Source organism: Triticum aestivum, chromosome 2D, assembly GCF_018294505.1.
Source record: "Triticum aestivum cultivar Chinese Spring chromosome 2D, IWGSC CS RefSeq v2.1, whole genome shotgun sequence".
Classification (NCBI taxonomy): Eukaryota; Viridiplantae; Streptophyta; class Magnoliopsida; order Poales; family Poaceae; genus Triticum; species Triticum aestivum.
The window spans coordinates 126,139,803-126,151,212 of record NC_057799.1 but is presented as its reverse complement, the minus strand read 5'-3'; the positions used below and the strand labels follow the sequence as shown (position 1 = coordinate 126,151,212).

General features: G+C 45.4%; 3 protein-coding genes across 7 annotated transcripts; 2 read left to right on the top strand and 1 right to left on the bottom strand.

The window, feature by feature from the left end:
• The first annotated feature begins 480 nt into the window (after nucleotides 1-480).
• LOC123052127 (uncharacterized) lies at nucleotides 481-2,175 on the top strand. The gene is made up of 4 exons (XM_044475230.1): nucleotides 481-859; nucleotides 1,023-1,234; nucleotides 1,517-1,589; nucleotides 1,865-2,175. Exons 1-4 carry the CDS (start codon nucleotides 517-519, stop codon nucleotides 2,044-2,046), a joined length of 810 nt encoding a protein of 269 aa, XP_044331165.1. The 5' UTR covers nucleotides 481-516; the 3' UTR covers nucleotides 2,047-2,175.
• Nucleotides 2,176-2,933: 758 nt separating this feature from the next.
• On the top strand, nucleotides 2,934-5,364 carry LOC123052126 (uncharacterized). The gene is made up of 4 exons (XM_044475229.1): nucleotides 2,934-3,337; nucleotides 3,441-3,521; nucleotides 4,607-4,782; nucleotides 4,928-5,364. Exons 1-4 carry the CDS (start codon nucleotides 3,052-3,054, stop codon nucleotides 5,120-5,122), a joined length of 738 nt encoding a protein of 245 aa, XP_044331164.1. The 5' UTR covers nucleotides 2,934-3,051; the 3' UTR covers nucleotides 5,123-5,364.
• A 265-nt stretch (nucleotides 5,365-5,629) lies between these two features.
• On the bottom strand, nucleotides 5,630-9,959 carry LOC123052125 (nuclear transcription factor Y subunit A-7). 5 transcript variants are annotated; one of them, XM_044475223.1, is made up of 7 exons: nucleotides 9,763-9,959; nucleotides 8,319-8,412; nucleotides 8,065-8,227; nucleotides 7,536-7,648; nucleotides 7,392-7,457; nucleotides 6,712-6,879; nucleotides 5,630-6,360 (listed from the first exon to the last, which is right to left on the bottom strand). In XM_044475223.1, exons 2-7 carry the CDS (start codon nucleotides 8,352-8,354, stop codon nucleotides 6,010-6,012), a joined length of 897 nt encoding a protein of 298 aa, XP_044331158.1. In that variant the 5' UTR covers nucleotides 8,355-8,412; nucleotides 9,763-9,959; the 3' UTR covers nucleotides 5,630-6,009. The 5 variants fall into 5 exon arrangements, with proteins under 5 accessions (XP_044331158.1, XP_044331162.1, XP_044331159.1 ...); XM_044475227.1 differs by having other exon boundaries at nucleotides 9,566-9,926; XM_044475224.1 differs by having other exon boundaries at nucleotides 9,603-9,925.
• Nucleotides 9,960-11,410: the final 1,451 nt, after the last annotated feature.

The window sequence follows — 11,410 nt, the reverse complement described above, 5'->3', positions numbered from 1 at the left end:
TGTGGTCTATGTATTCACACATGTATTGCGGTTTCCAGTTAATACAATTATAGCATGAACAAGGAAATACAATAATAACCATTTTATTATTGCCTCAAGGGCATATTTCCAACAGATAACCCACAAGTATAGGGGATCGTTTGTATCCTTTTTTGATAAATACGAGTGTCGAACTCAACGTGGAGCTAAAGGTAGAACAAATATTCCTTCAAGTTCACACTTGACGTCTGCCTTACCGAAAACAAGTATGAAACTAGTATTATTTCAATTTATCAGCGATAAAGCATCGCAATTTTTTTTATCAGCGGTAAAGGATCATCTAAACCATTCCGAAGATAGCAATGCTTTTTAGCGAATAAAATGAAATGACACGTGGTCTATCTTCTCCAGAAATCAGACGATCCAAACTTGTGGGTTGATCTGAAACATCGGTTTTTAATCGGGCGGCTCACGTTTGTTGCAGGTCGTCAGCCACAGCAGCAGACGAGGAAACGGCTGGCTCAGAGGCGGGCAGCCATGCTGCACCGGTCTCTTCTCCATCGGGCTGCAGAGGCTGCAGATAGAGCGGCGTCGGCGCAGCGCCACCCAACCCAACCAGTGGACAGCAGCGACCCATCCACCGGAAGGCGTCGATCGGCTGCGCGACAGACTCGTCCCATGGCGACCCGGGCTCTGCACTCGCCGAGGCTCACGAGCCCGCCGCTCACGGGCCGGCATGCGGCGGCGAGGTGCAAGTGCTCCGCCGCGCCGCTCTTCGCGAAGCGACTTCCGCTCGTCGTCGCCTTCCCTCGCTCCGTCGCCTCCTGCTGCGCCGTGCAGGAGTCATCCGCCGGCGCCGCCGCCGCCGCCGCAACCACTGGTACCCCCATTCGATCACTCAGATTAATTCACCATGCCATGCCATTAGGAGTGTTGTACGCAGTGATGATCATCCGCGCTGTTCTTGTGCATGAAGCTTTAGACGCTTCGGATGCATGCATCGATGTAACTGAATTTTGCCTGTTCTGAATCTTCTGATGCAGTTAGCGAGACGAAGGATGCGGGCGGTGACAAGAAGGAAGCCGCCGCCGCGGAGGCGAAGCCGGCAGCCAAGCCAGCAGCGGCCAAGCCGAAGAAGGCCCCGCCGAAGCCACTGCCGGAGATGATGGAGGAAGAGATCATCCCTCCTCTCAAGACCGCGCTGGAGGCCGAGGAGGACGTGTCCCAAGTCGTGCTGACTTTCCAGAACAACACGGTGAGACCAGTGATTCATACCAACAAGCGATTGCGCCACAGTCACAGGCCCAACATACTCGTGATTTGGCATCTCTACTGCACTATTACCGTGCAAGCTATGAGTAACTAGGATCTAGTACTAGGCATGGCATTGGCTCATTGCATATTTGCATGCCACAGGACAGGTATTAGTACGTTTTGGCACTTGCTTCCTCACTCTCCAGCCATCACGCAATGCTAGCAACTTCAATGCACTTTTGGTGTCATTCTGATCGATCCTTTGGGTGTCGATGGTTTGCAGTTGGAAGGTTCCTTCGTGAAGGAAGACATACCCTACTACTTCTGGGCCTTCTTTCCACAGGGAGACCTCACAGGTACAAACTTACTTTGAAACCCTTCTGTCCAATGCCGTTTCTTCCCGTGCAATGCAATGCTTTCTTTCTTTTTTGAAATTGCGTGCAATGCAATGTTGGTTGACTTGCTGAGAGTACTGTTGACAAGACAATCCTTCTTGACCTAGTTTGCTGTTCTTGAAATTCTCGGCGCGCATTACTGTAATCAATCACTTCATAGCCCAAAAACTACACAATAAAATCATTTCTAGTCTCAACTAATCTGAATTCTCACTTCGATGGGCTAACAACCGCAGGACCCAAGGGCTTTGCGATGACGTCCTACTCCATGGAGGTGAGCACCATCGAGCCGTTCCTGATCGACGAGAAGAGGATCACTCCACAGTACGTGGTGTTCTGGGTGTATAAGAGGCTGGCCGGCCAGGGGGTCCTCCCTGTCTGGAGGGCAGAGGACCTGAGTCCTGCTCCTGCAGAGTAGTCAGTAGTAGTAACACATGCAAGATACACGACATACAGGGTGATCATACGGGGGCACAAGCTACTCTGTGTATAAGATGTCCATTTCTAATTGTGAATTGAGTAAAGATGCTGCAAAAGGTTCATATGATTCTTTTTCTTCTGAAGTCCAACTTTGATGATAACTGTTGCCCTGAGATGGTCGCCTCAACAAACCATATATTGTGAGCAAAGAAATGAGTTGTTGTTGAAATGAAAAAGGGCAAATTGTGCTTGGCTGGGCCTCCATGGGCCAGACCGCCCGGAAGGTTCCTGACGATCAGCTTGTAAAATCCAAAACCCAGTATGTTTCCACGGCAAGGAAGCAGCCAGTAGAGCATCGCCGTTTGTCATCCGAAAGCTGTATTGTACCTATCCCAAAGTCCTTCCAGTCGCACTCCATCCCATTCAGCATTTCGCCATTATCTGAAGCCACCACATGATAGCCTGAGTCGCCGCGTAGTGCTAGATGTTTTAGTAATCGTTAAAACTGAATATATATGCAAGTCGAGCAATCTGAAGATCAAGAACGATAATGATTTGAATATACCGAGTTACCGAATCCAGTGATAATAAACCTCGGTTGAAAGTGATTTCGGATAGTTTGAGATATTACCTGGGTTCATTCCATCGAAAAGAAAGCAAGAAACCGTGCACCACGATGAACCTTCCTAGGCCCGCCTCGTAAAAATCCAGTGACATGTCACGCACACTTGTGATACACAGCTCTTATCCAAAGCGGAACACGACAACTCTATCCGCATGGTTGATTAGATGTTGAATTTGGATGATAGTTCAAAAATTAGTGTATTCTGATTAAAAGATCTACGTAGTGTTTCTATGGACCAATCTATTTTTTCTCGCTTCTCCTTTTTCCTTCCGCACCACGCAGCAGCACTGACGAAGGTGGCAAACCTGAAGGAGTGAGGTACAGAACACACGCGCGCCCCACGGTTTACAGTTAGCCATCGCATCTCTGCCAATCGCCATGCTCGCCTACCTCCTCCACGCGCCCGCCGCCGCCGCGCCCAGCCCGCTCGCCCTCCGCGGGCCGCCGACCGCCGCGTCCAAGACCCCCTTCCTCCCGCCCTCCGTCGCCCGCCCGCACAGGCGCGCCGCCGCGGCGGGCGCCTTCTCCGCCGCCGCCGTCGGCCCCATCGCGGCCTCGCTGCTCGAGGGCCCCGTGCTGCTCTGGGCCGGCCGCCTCTGCGTCTACTACGCGCTCATCCACATCGGCCTCGCGGGATCCCCGCGCAGCCCCTTCCTCTCCCACGGTAATAGCATCGCGCGCGTGCCCGCGCCGCGAATGATGCGATGATTCGCGCGGTTTGGTTCGGAAAGGGAAATGGGTTTCTGATCTCCGTGTGGTGTGTGCAGAGATTCGAGGCGAGGACGGCGCCGGGGAGAGCGACCTAGGGTTCTCCAAGTGGGCCGACAAGCTCCGTGGCGGCGCACCAGGTATCTGTGGTGTGGATTCAAATGTTATCGATAATGATCTTTTGTGCACCGCTGCTCTTGCTGTGTTTAGTGGAGTGGAATGTGAATGCTGTGAGCCGCGAACTGTACAGTTTGGTATATCCTGGGTCGTGGGTCTGGGCTGGCTGGATTGTGGATAAGGAAGAATATATTCTTTCTAGAATCTGTCGGAGTAAGCTTTCTGCTTGCTACCACGGAGCAAAGCACATGGTGATAATCACCTTTTCATCTTTGGATGAGGGTTGGTCAAACTGGGACTGATAAGGTGGAAGCATTTTGTGTGTGGGTGCTCCCAAGGGTTTTGTCATGAGGAGTTTGTGGGGAAATTTTGTTTGAGATGTAGAAAAAGGCAACGCTGCCATGCCTCATGTTGTGGATTGCTACTAATGGAACAGATACATGCTCATCAGGGTTTGTTTGCTGTTGACATGAGAAAGAATGAGAATATTTCACCTGTTTGTGGATTGTTTGTAGTACTTAGATGGGTGGCTGTAAGGTGTATTTTGGTTGTCAAATTCAAGCTTTGACCAACAATTGATCCTAAAACTGATTTCATTGGATTCTTATTCAGAAGTATTTTTCTTATGATTGTGATTTTGTAGCTACTTGCAAAACATCGTTACAAGAAAATTTACAGCTATAACTTGAATTTTTAACAGTCAAATATGCCTTATTTATCCGAACAGAGGGAGTACTGTGCAAGGAACCTCTCAAATTGGGAAGAGTTTTACATGGAGGATTTGTGTAATCTAGATACTTTTTATTTTTATCACTTTATGAATTTTCTAGGTATCTTTTGTGTGATGTGGGGGATACTGACCATCGCTTGCTTCTTTTCTTCTTCACGGTGGACCTATCTGAATTTCAGTGTTCATATCTCTGTAAAAATACTTTTCTGAAGCTGTAGTAATTTTGGTTCCAATATTTTTGCTTCTATTTTGTGATAGAGAACACATTTAGCTATTAAAAGATTGAAAAGTCGTGAAAATATTGCAGAACACGCGTAGTTCTAGTTCATTGCCCATATGGTTTCATGCATGAAGCTGATGTATGCTCTTGTTATTCAGGCGACAAAGAAGGCCAGGATAAGTGGAAGCTAGTCAGCAAATGGAAACCCACAACCAAAGGCACACTAAAGAGGATGTACCGAGTTCCTTCAAAGGAAGAAGGTCGCCGAATTCTTAAAGAAATTGCTTTGGTTCTATCTGAAGATGACAATTTTGTGGATGCTTCCACTCACAAGGTGATTTCATTCTTCAGCCAGGGCAAATACATTTCTCTATCTGCTTTGTATGCTTCGCATCTCACAAACTGAGATGTTAGTCATGTATCTTGTTATTCTTCTAAAATCTGTGCCCTTTTAACTGATTGCCTCGACTTGCACTCAGGGTTGTCAAATCAGGAGGGAAAGCGCGCATGGAGAGAGCGTATGTTGCTACAATGTAAGAGCCTTGTTTGATGAGCTTCCTGGCCCTCACCTAGTTCTGGAGATTACACCTTTTCCTGTTGGAACCCTCACTGAGAGTGACTACCGCAAGGCCGAGAGGCTTGAAATGGTGCTGAGGATGAGTGCCTCCCTTTAAACCAGAAGAGCCATTTTCCACTTCCACCTCATAACTCCTTTTTGCCCAGATTGTAAATTGTCTACCATTGGGTCTGTAAATTGATGTTGTGTCGCTAGAAACTCTCCTTTAAACCTGAGTTCTGCTCAGCATTTTGAGATATTTGAGGCCAGAACTCTTTTGTTTTTTGTACTCACCGGCCTTCCATATTGAGGGCAGAATTTCCATTTGCCAGTAACTAATATGCAAGCAATTTTTTCCTAGATTTTACTCGTATTGCCAATGAAACATTTTTGTGGCAGAAGCTAGTGTGTGCTGATGAGCATTGAAATGTGAGATAGAAAGTACAATTAAGCTGTTCATCTTATTGCTCCTCATTGACTCATGTAACATAAACTAGGACCATATAATTGATCACTTTCAGGTTCGTTTGGAAGTTCATGTTTCAGAAGCCCAATGTGATTTGTGTTTGTGGCAAGTCACCAAATCAAATGCAAAATGTGACACTCTACAAAGTTGCAGGTACTGTAATCAGGCAAAGCAGGTTGCAAAGTTACCAAACTGCAACATCATTCGTCAAAGCTTGAGGCTCAACCATCTCTGAGTTAAGTACCAGATACATTCACAACAGGTAAGGAAGGATAGGCCAATGGTTTCGCAACCTTGCCCAACTCCAATCTCTGGGATAGTCAGGGTGCCTTATTTGAATAAGTACACACAAAAAGAAATGTGATGAAGATTTCAGTCTCCACATAGTGCCATCAGCACACCAGTGCTTCCAACTAGATGAAACTCAAAAGAACTCATAACAATATCTTGGTCCAACTGATATAGCAACCACATTTCCGGAACATCTTCATAAGCCAAGGATGAATTGCCACCGGCAGCGCACCAGAGGATGCTTTGCTTTACCTCATCATGGAAGCGCGCTGGTGCATGCCGTTCGGGGCCAGCTTCCCGTTGCCATTCAGTGCACTGAAGCTAACCGTGGGACGGAAGCCAACCAAGGGGAAGCAGGTGCGCTCCTGATTAGCCAGCATGCCGGTTGTTGAAAAGCTTGACATGTTGGAGGGAGCTGATGCCGAAGGTGCGAAGGCCGGGCTACCCTGAAGGAGTGTATTCTTGCCATGGACCTTTGTACAGCTTGCACCACCTGAAACCTGCTTCTGCTCCTCGAGTTGCTTTGTGTTGAGGAACCGCCCTCCTGTTCCACGAGCTCGCTTCATGGCATGGCGGTGCCGAGATTCATGAAGGTATGGCTGGATGGAAGGGGCGATGTTAGAAACAGGTACTTGCTAGGTAAAACTTATAGTTCTAGGTAGATGGGTACAAGCCTTCAGGAACTAAAATGCTGAACAAATGAATGTTGCAACTTGCAACATGGTATGCACTGACTAGGAATATGCCTCTGCCAGAGGTTTTCATCATTAGTACAAAAATGTACTCACGGATCAGATTAGTCCTCTGAATATTACCAAGGCAGCCGAATAAATCTGTAGCTGAAATCTATGCATTGGTGCAGCAGTCAGCAAATACCAGAGAAAACAGAAGCATCTCTTTACAAAAAATAGTATCAGGAACAAATACAAAATTCTTCAGTATTGTATTACCTTCCGGGCTTTCACGAGCTTATTTTGGGCCTCCAATTTAGCACGTATCTGCCTCCTCCTAAGAATTGCATGATATTGCTTTGCATTAACAAACATTGGCTCTTCTGCTGCAGGCTCAATAGGGAGCGGCACACGAGAGTTTGTTGCAGCATTTAATTGGGGATGAACCTGGGTAAATAATACACAAATCGTTGATGCAGGACCATTAGTCTTTCTTTTATAAATAAGACGAGAAGGGGGGACATTTTTTAACAATCACATGAAACTATATGCCATAAATATGACCACTATCATGTGCATTGGCAGGATCAAAATATGATTTCAGTTAATCCTATCCATTTGTTTCTATTATTACTGAAGTGATCAATAAAGCTCAATTTCTTAATGCAAAAACAATGAGAGATCTGTTTATGCACTTCTTTATCATTTAAGAGGACACTTTTAATGTGCTCTGTTGCTTCTCAACAGTAATTGAACTCAGCAATAAGGAGGTAGAAAGATTATCTTCTCGATTAGGCTAAGCCATAACAGAATGAATAAGATCTCCAAAACACAACAAATCGTAAACAAATTTAAAGAACTCATAAATGAACCATGGAGATATAAATGGGATACGTAATCACCTTGAACTGTAAAAAATCTTACAGGATTTGGAGAGTAAAAGGATAGAGTAAACTTACAATAGCGTGTGAGGCATATCCTGGAAAGATCCCAGCATAAGCATCAGCAGCATAAGGAACATATGCCTATAACAAAAAAAATAGCTGGTCAACTGAAGGCAGCATATGAGATAGAGAACAATTGCCATGATGACATGAACTTACAAATGATTGGCTACAATCAATCATTGGCGGGGGAGCAACAGTCTCTGGGTTCCCCAAAGATAAAAGCGGCTTTATCATGTGCTGGTCGGGCTTCCCATGATCATTGTCATTGTCTGAAACAAAATGGGTGTTACTGTTAGCATGAAGATATGATCGCATCAATTCACCTCACTGTAAACGGGGCTTGGGCGATGTGAACATCATCAGAGAGAAGAGCCACTAATAAAGCAAAATACCTGTCAGAACTTATAGTTTACAGAGATAATCTTCTCTGCATCTTTTGAGAAAACACAAATGATGAGTTTAGGCATTGGTAAGAAGCATAGTAATAGGATAGGAGTGGCCAATAATTAAAAAACAGGCACACATAATGCATACCTAGACTCAGAAAAGAAAAGAAAAGAAAATTGTTACTCCCTCTGCCTCAAAATATAAGACTTTTTTTTTGACACTGTTACATCATAAGAGCTGAAACTGCAGAGACATTCAGATTACTAGTGTGACAATGTGGTTAAAGATAAAGCATTACCAGATTGTGATGGGGGTCTTGAGGTGTGTTGCTCATTTAGATTACTGTCACTCGTTGCAGATGCTTCTTGTTGTGACCGGCCAGACTTGGCTGATGAGGAGTCCTGGTCGTAGTTCTTATGAACTAATTTCTTCGTATGACAACCATTCCCTGACAAGAAATCCTACGCGTGCAGAAGCCAGCTGATAAGCTTGTTATTTGTGGCGTAAAAAGCCAAAAAAACACAGGTTTGACTATAAATAGTAACTACTTACATAGTTGGAAATAGGATGGCCAGGATGATCCTCCATTTTACGCACAAGTGTTAGCGTTATACGACGGTATCACTTAGCTCCAAGCAACATTTTTCTGCAGGGATTTCTAATTAGCTTAGTTGAAATGGCACCTTATATTGCCAACATTGAATTAAACATGGTAAAAAGACAGTTGCAGCGGCAACCCCTATCGCTTTGTTTATAATCATTAAAGAAGAATTTGATTTATGCATAATCACTTGCAGTTCATTAGGCAATCGATATTATACCACACCAGACGAACAGATATATGTATGAACACATGAATAGATAATTGGCAATATCGGAGTCACGAATGTGATAAACACTCCAGAAAAAGAAACATTCCAACAAATAAGCGGCATCCTACCACAAGTATCCATGCATACAATCAAGAGCTGTCTGAACCAAGGGAGCAAGCAGGAATGGCCAGCATATCTAGAAATGGGACATATCTAGCCCAATTAGCATCACCCAAGAACCAATATAAAAAGAAAGACACAACACACCACAGTACCCTTTATTTCCAAATTTAGGTATAACACATATGAAAAACAAACACTTACAGTCGTCCATTTCCAATGGAATCATCCAACATTAGAATAGACGGCCTACCTAGCTTATACTACAAAGAGTAGTTCCTCTTGCAGTCAAGGAAGGCGTGTTATCTCCTATTCGGGTTCTTTCAGATTTGTGCTGAATAGTCCTACCTTCAAGAAATGTCAGTTTTCTTCCCTAGCACTAGCTCTACTTCAGCATTAGATTTGCACCTATTGCATGCAGAACACCAACAGAAATCCTAGACTACTTTTAGTGGAGGATGTTGGGCCCAAAGTTCCAACCCCAGAATTCCCTCAAGTGTCTGCATTTTTCTTGAAATTTACCTAATCAAACCCAACAAAGGCCTAATCAGACACTGTCCATATGAACTAGCATCTGTTTTCATGTCGCTGTCAATCAGCAGAAATCGTCACAATTCACACAGAATTTAGCTTCATGCCAACAAATCCTGCAAAAGGGGAGTCCGATTTCCATCTACTCCACTTTCCTAAAACACCTACACGAGAGCTTGGACTTCCTATGAAACGCGAATAATACAGTGGCCAGAGTAAGCAGACCAACGCTCCCCCCAACAAGCAAGTGTACTGTCAGAAACCAAAATTATGCAACGCCAACCAAGAATCCTACAAAAGGGCCCAAATTTCCGAGAGACAGGCCACGAGACCAACCCAACGGGGGGGAAATCACGAGGGGTATGAATCGAACCAAACCAGCCGCGGAGTGAGAGTACGGCATGCCGTAATCAAGAACCAAGAAGCCACTCCAGGAAATGGAAATAGATGAGAACGATTTTGCCAGGGCGGTGCATGCAAGAACACGATTGGGGATTTCTCGGAGGGGGGCGGGAGAGCAGTCAGGCAGCCACCTCCCCCGTATTCTCCCTTCGAGATCCTCCCGCTGTGCCTTGTCCCGTGGAATCCTTCTTAGACCGAGAAAGATTATGGGCGGAGAAGGCGAGAAGGGGAGGGGGGAGCACGAAGGATCAAGAAGAGGAGGGGACTGTCACTCTCCTCTAGCTGCCAAATATGCGACCTACCATTTCCTTTTCTTTTTCTTTCTTTCTTTCTGGGAATAAATGGCCTTCTGTCCACTAGTGTCACGTCACCAACCTTAAATAATTTTCTTAACACAGTATACACATATACACTCATCTCTATAAATGCATGCACGCATCCTAACCTATGAACATCTTCGAGAGACCGAGCCGACACATCATTTTAAGATTGAGACGAAATCGTCACATATACCTAGTCGACGAGAACGTCTCCTTAAATATTGATGGGTACACCAAGATTCGCATAATCATTAGGTTGACACATCTTTTATGTAGCACGTCTATGTGGTTTTATGGGTATATTTTCAAGCTAACATATAAGATTTTAATTGTTACAATTACTAAATATGCAAACAAAAGATCTTGAATTCGGATAACAGCTAACCATTGCAATATCTCTAGGGACGTGCTAGGCCCCGGTCGACCGACGCAAGGTTCGACCAGTCGCCTGCTAGACACAGGGTGTGACCTACTCAATCGTCTATCTCTCTTCTTCAGTCCTTCTTACTCACGTCTGACAAAAAAAATTGTCGTCCTGGCAGCCTAGCAGCACGCCGCACACGCCTCGTCTAGCAATAGAACCGCTCCCTCCCTCTCCTCCCATCGCCAGCACGCCGAGCGCCCTCATGTAGCAGCAGGGACGCCCCTCCCTCTCCTCCCCTGACCGTGGTGGCCATGACATATGCGGAACGCCGGCGACTGGTCGCGACTCCACCGCTCCGTCGTGCACTGGTTCCAGCACAACAAAACCCTGGTGTGCTAGTCCCGTATGAGTTGTTGGATTCCCCGAAAAGGAAAGGAGATGGAGCATAGCAACAGAAAGTATTTCCCTCAGTTAAGAACCAATGTTTATCGAACCAGTAGGAGGCACCACACTAACATTTTTAGCAGCACCTGCACACAAACAAAACATTGCTTGCACCCAACAAAGACAAGGGGGTCGTCACTCCCCTTGTTCTTGCTAGCCACAAGATTAAAAGCAGATAGTGATATGCAAAGTAACAAAAAGTAAAAGAGCAAATGTAGAGCCGCAATGGTAGAAGCTTTTGTATGATGGAAAATAGACCTAGTGAACATAGGTTCACTAGTGGCAGCTCTGTCGGAAGAATAGCGACGGTGTGGTAGAAAAATTATTATTGGGCAATTGACAGAACTGAGCATAGTTATAATTGTGATCATTCAAGGCATAATCTCACATAGGCATTACGTCCGTGACAAGTAGACCGTTAATCCAGTTGCATCTACTACTATTACTCCACTTCAAGGCCGCTATCCAGCATGCATCTCAAAGTATTAAGTTCATTATAAACAGAGTATCGCAATAAGCATGATGACATAATGTGACAAAATAAGTCAATCAATATGACCAAACCCCGTCGTTTTATCCTTAGTGGCTAATGAGGTCACCTACTACAGGCAGGGTCAAGGGCCCATCATATGGGGCCCACCCAGGGCCCCA

Excerpts from the sequence above, each read along its gene's own strand:
- LOC123052126 (XM_044475229.1), top strand. The coding sequence starts at position 3,052 with ATGCTCGCCTACCTCCTCCACGCGCCCGCCGCCGCCGCGCCCAGCCCG. Across the intron at positions 3,338-3,440 it reads CAGCCCCTTCCTCTCCCACG|AGATTCGAGGCGAGGACGGC; the intron begins GTAATAGCATCG and ends TGGTGTGTGCAG. Across the intron at positions 4,783-4,927 it reads TGGATGCTTCCACTCACAAG|GGTTGTCAAATCAGGAGGGA; the intron begins GTGATTTCATTC and ends ACTTGCACTCAG.
- LOC123052127 (XM_044475230.1), top strand. The coding sequence starts at position 517 with ATGCTGCACCGGTCTCTTCTCCATCGGGCTGCAGAGGCTGCAGATAGA. Across the intron at positions 860-1,022 it reads CGCCGCCGCCGCAACCACTG|TTAGCGAGACGAAGGATGCG; the intron begins GTACCCCCATTC and ends CTTCTGATGCAG. Across the intron at positions 1,235-1,516 it reads TGACTTTCCAGAACAACACG|TTGGAAGGTTCCTTCGTGAA; the intron begins GTGAGACCAGTG and ends GATGGTTTGCAG.
- LOC123052125 (XM_044475223.1), bottom strand. The coding sequence starts at position 8,354 with ATGGAGGATCATCCTGGCCATCCTATTTCCAACTAT. Across the intron at positions 8,228-8,318 it reads GCCATCCTATTTCCAACTAT|GATTTCTTGTCAGGGAATGG; the intron begins GTAAGTAGTTAC and ends CTGCACGCGTAG. Across the intron at positions 6,880-7,391 it reads GATATGCCTCACACGCTATT|GTTCATCCCCAATTAAATGC; the intron begins GTAAGTTTACTC and ends TTATTTACCCAG.